Source organism: Periplaneta americana, chromosome 2 (assembly GCF_040183065.1).
Source record: "Periplaneta americana isolate PAMFEO1 chromosome 2, P.americana_PAMFEO1_priV1, whole genome shotgun sequence".
Classification (NCBI taxonomy): domain Eukaryota; kingdom Metazoa; phylum Arthropoda; class Insecta; order Blattodea; family Blattidae; genus Periplaneta; species Periplaneta americana.
The window spans coordinates 2,235,234-2,248,161 of NC_091118.1; the positions used below are offsets into that span (position 1 = coordinate 2,235,234).

Consider the following 12,928-nt stretch of genomic DNA (forward strand, 5'->3'; position numbering starts at 1 on the left):
TGAAATTACCCATACGTTAGGGCCTACATTTCAACGACACTGTCAAATACATGATTATTCTAACTTCGATGGAACTGGTGATAGCGAAGTAGTAAGTTTCAGTAAGATGATACGCAAGCGATTGCCTGATATTCGCCTTATAGCCTAGTTAGAGAAAACCTCTGAAAAACGAGGTAATTAGTTCAAGCGTGATTCAAACATGCACTCGAGAGCAACTTGGAGTTATGAGAGCCGTACTGGTGGCGTCCCACTTAGGCCTACTAGAGATATTTCACAATGGGGACACAAAATAGGCCTAGCTAAGTGTATTTGTGTATATATTTTCATTTTTGTGAAGTATTGTAGATCTTTATTAATACCAAATTAGATGAAAGTGTAAAATAAACTAAAATATCAAATTGTATGTTTATTTTCTTTAGATGTACTGAATAGTAACAGTGTCTAAATTTTGTACCAAATTACAGGAATAACTTAGCAATATTTTAACAGTTTCTAAAATACAGTATACTTAATTCATAGGTAGCTTCTTTATTATGGTGTTCAGCCCTGGGTTGCTGTACAGGTCTTGGGCTTACCTATAAAGGAGTGTTTAAAAAAAATGCCAAAATTTACATACTTTATGGCATATAGTAACGAGTCATAGTTTGAACCCTGTGAGAGCATTATTTTATAAATTCTGAGAGTAAGTAATTGATATGTTCATATATGAATTTGTTAAAAAATGTCAGAGTTCATACATATGACTCTTGCCCATGTCATAACAAGCCCTAGTTCGAATCCAGTGTGCACGTTATTTCCTAAGTTCGAGCCTTGTACAGATATAAGTGGTGAGTATGAAGGAGTTGTTAAAAAATGCCAAAATTTGTATAATGTACATAATGAGTGACCCTTGTTCGTACAGTAACAAGCTTTTGTTTGTCCTGAGTTTGACTTTGACTATCAGTCGGTGCACTCCCAAACATCTGTTATAGAAAATGCGTCAGACTATGACTGTAAAATAATGTTGAAACGTCATTTGCTCACCCAAATTAAACAAGAAGATGTTGAAACTGTTTGGCGTCTTGTTCAAAACATTTACGGCACCTGCTTAAGTCACGGCTAGAGACAAGCACAGTATGAAGAAAATTTTGCCAAAATATGAAATAAATTTTTCAGTGCTAAATATCTTCGTTCCTAAACCACTCGAAGCAGGTTTGCATCATTATTTACAAAATAAGCCTTTAGAGGTTAATAGTTTTCTGTGTTAGGCTACTCAGTATGCTACCAAATAAAATACAATAAATCTGTATGATTCAACAGTTTGTTAGCATTATAAATCCTTAGGAGAAGGAAACAAAAAAAAAAAAAAAAAAAAAGAGTTCTTACATTGGCTAGACTCAACACTGGTTAGGTTACAATGAAACACAGGCAAATTTTGTACATTTTCCTAGCAAACAATTGCACCTTTTGTCAGATAACTTGTTTTGAGCATGAAAAGTCATACACAAAGCTCGGAACTTGGGGACTTGTGTGTCATGTGCATGAGTAAGGTTACAGGTACAACGTACACAAAGCTCACCCTGCAAGTGCTCAGGGACAGTCGTGTGTACTAAGAAAGTGGTCACATCGAATGACAGGAAGACGGACGAAGAAACTGTGTCGTGTGCATGAGTAAGGTTACAGGTACAACGTACACAAAGCTCACGCTGCAAGTGCTCAGGGACAGTCGTGTGTACTAAGAAAGTGGCCACATCTAATGACAGGAAGACGGACGAGGAAATTGTGTTGTGTCGAAACCAATGACATTCAGATAATTAATTAGAGGTAAACGGTCTGTTTGAAAATAAGAAAATACGTATTATTCGAATGGGTATTGTATACATTTGAAAATATATTTCTTAAAATTTAGGTACAGAATTTCGTGGAGGAATTCTGAGGAGATACATTATTTTCTTTGAATGGAGAGTTTATATTTGTAACTTGTGTCAAACACAAACTAGAGATTGGAAACGGGCATTCATTGAAATACATTGCAGTCCCTTATATCGGTGGAAAATTTGTCCATAGCCATGGACCAAGTCGTAGTGGAACCTTCCCTAGTAGTGACATAGAAATTGAAAACTATTTTCGAGACAAATTTAGGATACTTATCTTTCTCAGATACGAGATCAGCTAGCAACTACTGAAAATCGAACAGGAAACAGTGACAGTGAAAACATTCAGTACTTTATTTCGACCTAAGACTTTATAATACAATTACAAACCATTTTCCAAATTTGAAATTTTAAAAAATTGAAGCTTTTAAAAAATAAATTTGTAAAATTATCCATGATATAATATAATATTAACAAATGTATTTTTTTTTTTACCTTTTATTTCTGTCTACTATATTCTTGTTTGTATTGAATATCACTGGCTTCTGTCGAATTGTCAATTTATATTAAATGTGTATTTTTCTCTCTTTTTCTCTTTCTTCTTTATTCTTGCTTTGTGTTGTATTTATTGGTTTGAATTAAGTTACTTACTGTATTTAGTAAACTGTCCTTGTAAATTTTATGTTATATTATTGACTAAGACCACACCGTACGGTAGTGGCTAGAAACATTTTTGTTTTATAAATGTAATTTGTATTCACTAGGTAGCTAGTTAAAATAAATAAAATAAAAAAATTAATTTTGCTCCCGTCACTTCATGTGACGTGGAAATAAGTTTCTTTCGTTTCAAATCATGTTTAACTAACAGACGAAGAAGGTATGGGTTCGAAAAATATATATATATATATATATATATATATATATATATATATATATATGCTATATATGCTATAAAATTACTTGTTTCAACCTACCATAATATTATCATTATGTTGTTCCAGCCAGGAACCACTTTTATAGCAGACCTGACAGTACCTCTGTGCTGGAAGCGGGAGTTTGTTGACATTGAAGTCCAGTCGCTTAGCTACGTTCAAAGACACAAGTCCCCAAGTTCCGAGCTTTGGTCATACAGTTACAAAAGAGGAGAAATTAAGTAGAGAGAAAAATTGACGATTGAAACCCATTCAGAAATTAATTTACACTGTCTGAGTACACATGGCAACATCAAAAAGACTTTCATTTGATTCAAAAGAATGAGCAAGATGGAATAGGAACCACTTGTTTTGTTTCTGCTCCTTAAATTCATTAATGAGTTATGACTCTAAAGGGGAACTTGGAGATTTGACTTGCTCTTGGGAATCCCGGAATGTCGGTGGAATGAATGGCTTGGATTTTTCAAATGTGTCTTGTAAAACATCTCTGTTGTCTTCTTATGATGTACGGAAAACTCGATTCCATGGTAGTTATAGAAATATTGACGGGTGAGAAAAAATCTTGTAAAAGTATTGGGGGGGGGGGGAAAGAGGAATTTTATGGAATATGAAAATTTTACCAAAACATTACGAAATATAAAAATTTTCATGTTGTTACTTGAATTCTACACATTATGAATCATGACTATTATTATCGCTAGCAGGAATGATTAACGTATCCTGCCTCTCTCTAGAAACTCCGCATTATTTGATGCAGTTTGGTTTCAGACATGGAGGCGATGTTATTTTTAATGTTTTTAAGTATGTGTAATATTTTTTATACTCTTTGTCCTTTAAAGTTCCGCACAGGTAATGAAGGAGACTTCACATTTGTACCTATGATTCTATCCTCGAACACTCTACAATAGTGCGTTGGATAAGCACACGCCCTCGTGCCAGAAAAGGGTGCAGCATTACTTCCACATAAAAATGGGGCCTGTTATCCTCTTACTTCATTTTCACTTAATGGAGGGATTCTTCATGAATGAGGTTGGATTTTCAGAGTTCTAATATTTGTTGCTTCAGATAGTGAATGTCCATGAGATGAAACCACAGTCTAGTATATACAGTTGCAAAGCTCAATACGTAGTAAATATGCAAACATTAGATAGTTGCTCATCACTAGGATCGCTAATATCGCCTCACTACAGGCAATGCAAAATAGTACCGTCACAGTCTATTGTTTCTAGCACCCTCAAAACTCAAGCTTCGTGACTGTATATAGTAGACTGTGGTGAAACCAAGTCCCTTCTGAAAATACGTGGAGATGAAACCCACTCACTAAATCTACATCTAATTACGGTATCACTAGATCGTAGATGTTTTATTTGTAAAGTTTTAACGTCAGTATCTTATAGCATTTGTGTCCTGTAATTTTAGAAGAATTTTCCAAGTGAAGTCATTCAGATGTTCCTTGGTGAGGACAGCATGTGTTTCCTATGTATGAGTGTAACACTTCTAACACTTTCTGTTACCAAGAATTTATTCACACAGTCATGGATGATTGAGTTGTTTGGAACATTAACACTGAGGTACTTTTCTGATATTTTTCCCGAACAAAGCAGAATTTGTTGTCACAGATATTTTCTGCTCAGTACTAAATTGTATCTCTGTGCCATTTTAAGCTATAAATTGTAAATAGAAACGCAGACGTGCGTTACTTCGAATGGAATGAAATTTTCGGTAAGGGAGCACTGTGACCTTTCAAGATCTCTTGTGCTAACCCTCAAGCTAGATGCATTTCCAAATCCACACCAGCTGACTACACTAAGGTTCGCTGCATACCCAGGTTTCCAGCAGGCAAACCCCCTCGTCCTTAGGTCAGCCCCCTGCGTGTTTCATGAGCTGGCATTTGTGGAATGCTATGGAATGGGGAAATGGTGATGGAACGATATGGATGCATAATATGCGACCTTGTCCACAAGTGTCAGTGAAAAATCCCAGAACTCGAACTCGGATCATCTGCGTGAGAGGCTCAAGGTGTGACCTCTCAGCCACCACAGGACATACATTACTTGATACTGTCTTGTCTTCCACTGACACAAAGCTGCAGTTGGCACGTGGGAGCTCTTCACTGACAGTCACTTCGTGCTAAGAAAATAATGATCTACTTGTGTAGTGTATTCTTCTGTTACAAGTTACAAGTTATTTATGTTTATACCGTGTTTTTTTCTGGGTGTAAGGCATAAGAATTTAACATTGACACAAGAAACCTATTCTTTAAAACAATGAAGAAGTAACTTAATCAGTGGGTCACGTTTAGAAATTAGCAGACTTTATAAAGCAAGAGAGCATGATTGCTGAGTCGAAGCCTACGGAATTGAGATAGTATTGATAAACCGAGAACAGTTTCCCAATTTGCTTAATTTCTGTGGACGTGTGGCTTTCTTTCCAGTTTTGAATAATAGGCCTAATAAAATACCGAATCAGTGATTCCAGTTAATCTTATGTACTGCGAGGGCATGTGTCTGCATTGAAACCAAATAATGAAAAGTGAATGAATTTAATCACAGAGCTGCTCACTGTGCTGCGTTTGTTATTAGAGTTCTCAGGAACATCAGAAAAAATATGGGGCACTCAGCACTGATTTAAATATTGAACTTATTTTCCATCATATTATCTGTGTTGTCTTTGAATAGATTAAACATTGCAATTAAATCTGTAAATTAAATACTAGTGCACTAGTTATATACAATGGAAGTAATTTGATACAGTTATATGAACACTTTTTAATTGAATAAAATTAATAAAATCAGTTAAAAACCATACGTGTTTCGGAGGAATGCTCCTCCATCTTCAGTGGTAGTACCACGACGCTGGTGTAGATGTTCGACCACATAACGTAGCTTAAGGAAGCTTTAATAGATCTTCCTTAAGGCATGTTTTGTTAAACCAAATTTTTTTGTTTAGCAGTTCAATTTGGAGACGCATGTCATGGTACTGGTTGACCAAGTGTTCTTCTTCACTAGTAACCATGATTAAATTACATAAGTTAGGTCAGATGCAACAGTGTTCATGAGTAGAATAGTTATATACAATAAAAGTAATTTGATAAAGTTATATGAACACTTTTTAATTGAATAAAATTAATAAAATCGGTTAAAAACCATACGTGTTCATATAACTGTATCAAATTACTTTTATTGTACATAACTATTCTACTCATGAACACTGTTGCATCTGACCTAACTTATGTAATTTAATCATGGTTACCAGTGCAGTATTTAAAATAAAGTAGGTACTTAAGAATAAATTGAATTTAAAATGTTGTTACAAATAGGTTCACCAGGGAATGCACTGTTATAAATCAGTCACACGTACAGTACTTTTCAGAAGAATGAAGTTCTTGTTCTGAAGCATTAACATAGTCCACACTGAAAATTACTGTCTTTACATGCAACGTGTTTTTCTCATCAGTCCACAGTGGGTTCCATGTTTGTATTTGTACCGGGCACATATGTAATGAACTCATCACATTTTTTTTAATCTGGGCGCTTTTCAACAACACTTTTGAGGAGACTTAATGTAAATGTTTTGATTTAGGAATTTTCTTTAATTCACCATCTTCTTTGGAATTCAGAACATTTTCCATTATTATGATCTTATCAAACAAGTGACAGTCAAGGTAGCAGCACAGTCTAGTATATACAGTCGCGAAGCTCAATACGTAGTAAATATGCAAACATTAGATAGTTGCTCACCACTAGGATCGCTAATATCGCCTCATTACAGGCAATGCAAAATAGTACCTCACAGTCTATTGTTTCTAGCACCCTCAAAACTCAAGCTTCATGACTGTATATAGTAGACTGTGGTAGCAGTTTTCTTCATAATATAAACTGTTTTAAGAACATTGTGTATATTCAGTATCACCTCCAGTGGTGCCAATGTAGCGAATTTCAATATCAACTGTGATCGGGACTGATTTTTGTAATAAAGTAACAGTTTATATTCCCAGTGTTGTTTTTTCAGCCATTACTTTTTAAATATGAAATGGGATAATATGACAGATTAGTGAAAAAAGGGATGTTCCCATATTTTACAGGACAGCGAAACCCCAGCTATTATGCCTATCTAATCCAAAGAAATGAACCAGTTTTGACTTATTACAGAAGAATAGTTTTCAATATCTTATTGTGTATTTCAGGTTCTGTACCATTATGCCTGGCTAATTGGATTAGCATATATGGTATAAAATTCAAAACTTTCATCTAGTAAATGTTATCAGGCACAAAATATCACATTTAACAATAAACACTACACATAATGATAATACCACTTTGTCAGTTTTCTTCTCGCTAGTACAGATGTCTATTTTGTGTATGATGCTCTCTCTCACGGATAACACTGTTTCATTTTTGGTATTCGAATATGAAAGGTATTCCTGTCTGTTGGCAGGAAGTGAGGATGGTAGCAATTAGAAGGACAACATAGTTTGAAATGTTCCTCTCCATGCATAAAGTAATGTTTCACAGTGATGTTGACGTTGTTGCAGGGATTGACTGGAACTACAACCTGCAAGATGGGCATGAGGCCCTACAAGTACCGTCAACCACAAGGCATAGAGAAGGATGCCCTGCGCGTCTTGTACCACCTGGCAACGAAGATACCGAAGGTCATACTGCAGCGGGTTGAAGAAATAGTTCCCGACATTAAGCCACAAATGGTAACCATTGTCATTGTGCTTACGTGTGAAGACTGTTAACAAAATATTGTATTACACCACCACTAGCAAATATCTCTGAGAATGAAAATCGTCACCAAGTCGTAATATCGTAATTTTATCGTCACCATCATCATGAACAATTCTAAGATAGGCCATGTGACTTATTATACTTAATGTAACAAAAATGTCCCTGTCCCTGGTCTTTGTGCACACACATATATACAAGGAGTTTTAGAAGTAACGCATAATTGCAATTAAAATTGGGACATAACCTAACACGTCAAAACCTTTAGAAGAGAATATTTCTATCGAAACAAAATATTTTTGCGAGTTGTGACTTCATCACGAACATTTTTAAATGGCGCACTATAGTTTTTTTTTTTTTAATTTCATCTGAAAGAGCATATTTTTAATGTAGTGTTTAATTTGTTTAGCATAGAAGCACTATGGTTATGATAATAATAATAATCTTTATTAGCCATTAAACAATACATTTATATGTAATAGGCTTCGTCATTATTGAGTTACATCAGACAAAAAATCGTTAAGTGTTAAGAAACTCGTCTATGCTATAAAAACTATTTTCGATTTGTCATGTAAAAATAAAATATGTCATTATACATTTCAAAATGTACAGGAACAACATAATCATAAATAAAATTATCAAACTCATTAATACAAGAACATACTAGAGCAATTAATATTTACAGTCGATTAGCAAAATCAATAATAGGATCTGGGAACCAAATTAAGAAGATAGATTGGAAGGGTAGGAAAAAGGAAAACTTAAAACCACAGAAATTAAGTTCATAAGGAGAATTGCTGTTTTACACTTCCGAATCACAAAAGACATAATGGAACAGCTTATAATTAAATTGAAGAAAAGGAAGCCTACAACAAGTGTAAAATGCCAACCCGAAGTTAGATCAAGTATGAAAAGTGGAGTTAAGCTGTAATGAATTGCATGATAATGATAACAGCCAGAGTAATTAAAACGATTAACTTGCATCACATATTTTGCTGAGTAGAGGATTCCTACCCATAAAGACCACTATTCCTATTCATTATATAATTTTGTTTTTTCACCCACAGATGGAGTATATCCGTTCCAACATAGATGTAGAGAAGGAAGTGCCAGTAACTTCTGAGGCGGATGAAGAATCTGGCACAGTCAACGAAACAAGAGATATCACCACAGATAGCGAGAAAGAACAGGAATCACCAGAGATACAGGTCACAAATGAGACTCCAGATGACCTGCCAGAAGAGTCCACAAGGTGTGTGTACAGATAATGTCATGCTTAGTGTGTGTTAGAGAGAGTTGTTTGCAAAGTGGGAGAAGTAGAATAGAAGCAGAAGACAAGTGTATGCGTAGTATGAGTGGTTACTCTTTGACCAGACTCGAGGATGCGACTTGTGTTTGTGCTTTATTGTCTCAACAAATGGTCTTGTACAATCCTTACGCAACAATTAGAAAGTAATATCTAACACATGTGACTAATATCTGTGAGAATGCAGGCCAGCTGTTCTTAAATGGTACAGTATCCACAGCTTTTGCTGCAAGGATCTTAGGAAATTTTCACATCATATCTGCCTTCAGATATTACAAGGAATAGGTTGGCAATGCCATCTACAACTGAAAGTACAAACTCTAGAAAAGGATGCACTGACCAGTTTGAAAAATTTACTTAGAAAGCCTAAAAGTCCTTTTATATGTCAAACTCAGTGACTGCATATGTGTTAAAATAGTGCCGTATATAGTTTCAGTGAAGTGTTTTAATTTTTTTCAAATTAATACTGATGACCTTCATTTGTTTTGTTTGTTAGCAGAGCAGTGTCTTTTATGTTAACTATTACACTTTTACTACGTTATACTATTTTTGACCAATAAAACGGTATGAAAGAACGTTTTTCAACCAATCATGGCTGCTTATCGCACAATTTTATCGCTTCCCTAGCATTTGTTTGTTTTTATCACTACGGTAGCGTTTGTTTCTTTGTTTGCCAACATTTCAAACTGAAAATTCTTACGGTACCATAAAACATGCTTTCCGATCGTCATTTTTTTTACAGCATAGATAATCAACTGAAAATGGCGGCTCCGTTCAAACGTTTTGGTGAAGCTGACGTTAGTAAAATAGAATTTTACTAAGTCAATTAATACTTTGTGTTAAAGTACTTCTAATCTTTATACACTTTCTTCTAATCGTGTAATAGTTAAATCTCACTCGAGTTTTGATTTTCTCTTGATAAATCAAAACCTCTAGTGAGATTACTGTTGACTATTTCGTTTATATGACGTCATTCCATTTTCGACCAATGAAGTGTAATGAAATTTTCAATTCCAACCAGTCACACTTTGCGATAATTTTTGCAGCTAGATTTATCGCCATCAATTTATCGAATGGTCGTTCTTTTGTTTAGTCGTCGCCAACTGTTTCCCCGTAAATTGATGATCATGAATACATTAAGATGCAACTACACGGTTAAACTTTTCTTTCAACTTTAAAGCAATGAATGCAAGATTGATATTTAATATTAATTAATATATTTACGCAGTGAAGACGATGTTCAAGATGGCGCACCATGTAGACACAAAATCTTTATGCATCTTAATTTAGTTCCGTTACACACTACAGTGAGAATGCGTTTGTCGAGCTATAAAAAATGCTCTCATGTAGCACTGATTGTAACGGTCGAAATAAGGCACAGCTGACATTGGTTCTGCTCCCACAGATAACATAACTTGTAAATGTAGCCTATAAAATTTGTATTTTGTGATTGAAATTAAACAATTAATAGAAAGTCAGATGTTCAAATTTATGTAACATCATCGCATATCAAACACAAAAACCTTGCATAGTAATAATGCCTTTGATCAAACTGCCTTTCGTATGGCGTAATAAAATTCGTGTTTTAATCAGGCCTATCTATACAGAGATGGCTTCACTGTGTAGCAACATGTCTCGCTGTGAATACATAAGCATTGGTATATAGCTGTCCCCACTGTTACTGTTAAATTAAATTATGATTTCAGCAGATAATGAAAATGTATTTGTTATAATAATAAGAGAAAAGTGTAGTACATATAATTAACATTGTTAAACCTATATTTCGCTTTTCGCAATTGGCATTACTGAAAAATAACATCGAATTTCTTTATTGCAGTAATCGATATTCATCTATTTCAACTTCACAATGTCTGAATAGGTTAAGTATTCGTTAATATACAATTATTAACATTTTGTGATCGAATTTTAGGGATATATTATTTACATTTTTATTTTATTCACGAAATAGTCCTAATAAATGTCACTCGAGGTCTGAGATTTATCGGCAAATCTCAGAACTCTCGTGACATTACTAAAGATAAGAATTTCTTGTATCGTTTTTGAAAAAAAAAAAATTTTTTTTTTAAGTTATCAAATTTCCGCTATAATGTCGAAATAAAATAATGTGTGTGTCATTGGTGTGAACATTCGACTTAACATTTCATGCAGTTTAATTTATGCTGAATTGTTTTATGGGGAAAGCTTTGGATAATCCACCTGACAGTGAACGTCATGATTTGCATAGCACTAATACTGATTGTGTATTTAATATTCGATGTACAGTTTATTATGACAATTAGAAATATTATTCGGAAAGCTTACCTTTAACAAAATTTCTGTAGTATCCATGATAAATTTCGTTTTCTTTGTTTCAGCCTTTGTTAGATTTTCAAGCAGCTTTGAAGAACTAGTTGCCTCTTTAGGGCTTTGTTTGTATCTTTTCAGCATTCTTCTACAAGTTTTTCGTGAGATTCACTCTTACATGCTTTCTATATGAATCGCAGCATTTCACGCAATTCTAACATTACAGAATTCTCACAGAACAGTATTGTTATTACTTTAATAAAATCTTCAACCATACGAGGAGATGCACCTATTTCTGTTCTTTGCCTCATCGTTTTACTTGGGCAACCAACTGTTACACATACCAAGCAGAATAAAAATAATTTGCAAAGATTCATTTGCCTGCAGCACGGTGCCGTTAAATTCCTTCTTTGTGTTGAAATATACAGAGTTGTTTCACAGTCTACTATATACAGTCACGAAGCTTGAGTTTTGAGGGTGCTAGAAACAATAGACTGTGATGGTACTATTTTGCATTGCCTGTAATGAGGCGATATTAGCGATCCTAGTGGTGAGCAACTATCTAATGTTTGCATATTTACTACGTATTGAGCTTCGCGACTGTATATACTAGACTGTGGTTGTTTGATGAATACATATTGTCTCAAGTACTGTTAAAATCCCTCTTTCCTGTTCATATTATGAACAGGAAAGAGGGATTTTAACGGTACTGTATTATAGACTGAAAGCAATGTTCCCAAGGGGTGGTCAAGCTATTAGCTGGCAGGCAGAAGTAATTTCTTCTGTCGGTGACAGTAAGTCTGAACGTATCTAAATAAGAGAAAGTTAAAAGATTTATCAGAGTATTCCCACGAAAAATTAGATACGATATCATTTTGTTTTTAAAATAAAGAAAATAAAAGAAAAAACATTTTTCATGTCTATCAAGCAAATTAAGACTTTCGCAAGAAAATACAAAATTTGCGTAAAAAATATTGTCATAGATGAACTACACTAAAGTGTACGTAGCTCTAATCATTTTTCATATTTATCTCTAGTATCAATGGACTCTGTTTTCCTGCAGCCAGATTCCACATTTGTTGTTGATGTACAATTCAAAACAGTCTAGGAAGCAAATAGCTGGACTGTTGGCTGTAGTCTGTTCAGTTATGATAAGGTGATAGTCCTCATTATAAGTCTTCATTTAATGTTCTCTTTAAATCACAAACACTGTTCAGATATAACGTAATACAATGTACACTCACAGGCACACAAAGATAGATACTTCAATTTTCTTACTTTTTATTATTTTTATTATAAGAACTACGTTAATGCTGTTGATAACCGTACCTAGAGAAAATATTTTGGTTACCACAATAATATATAGCGGTATTTTACTCACATTTTGTTTCATTAACAATATTTCACTTGTTTTCTGTTTAATGTGTATTTAGGATACAAAGGCTGTTCAAAGACAATGAGAAGAAAATGCATTATTTCTGTATTTTAATATAGAGACATTCAAATAATTGTTTTCTTTTGAAATCACAGGAATATGAATAATGAAATCTTTTTCTCTTTCTGTGGATAGCTCTTCGCATGTTCAGGAAGCTGCAGATCCGGATTCCTTGTCCACGCACTTGCAGGTGAGGCTGTTCAGGATTTTGTGTAACTAACAACATTATTAGGTAATTAATTTTTGTACACAGTGCAGGAATGTTATGAATGTAAATTTAATTAATTTGTATGTAAATAGTTTTAATTTTAGTCTGCTGAGTTAGCTCTGTGGTAGTCCTCCAGACTAGCTGACCCGGGTTAGATTAC

The 12,928-nt window shown here is 34.3% G+C and overlaps 1 protein-coding gene across 5 annotated transcripts in view; it reads left to right on the forward strand.

Annotated features, from left to right (window-relative positions):
* Positions 1-12,928, forward strand: part of LOC138711762 (zinc finger and SCAN domain-containing protein 21-like) — a 39,853-nt gene that overhangs the window by 1,377 nt on the left and 25,548 nt on the right. For 4 of the 5 annotated variants that reach the window (XM_069842948.1, XM_069842982.1, XM_069842964.1 and 1 more), the window contains exons 2-4: positions 7,320-7,490; positions 8,583-8,767; positions 12,696-12,750. In XM_069842948.1, coding sequence (XP_069699049.1) covers positions 7,320-7,490; positions 8,583-8,767; positions 12,696-12,750 — 411 coding nt within the window. Of the gene's footprint in view, positions 1-3,379; positions 3,815-7,319; positions 7,491-8,582; positions 8,768-12,695; positions 12,751-12,928 lie in introns of those variants that run through there. The other variant, XM_069842957.1, reaches the window with a different exon arrangement.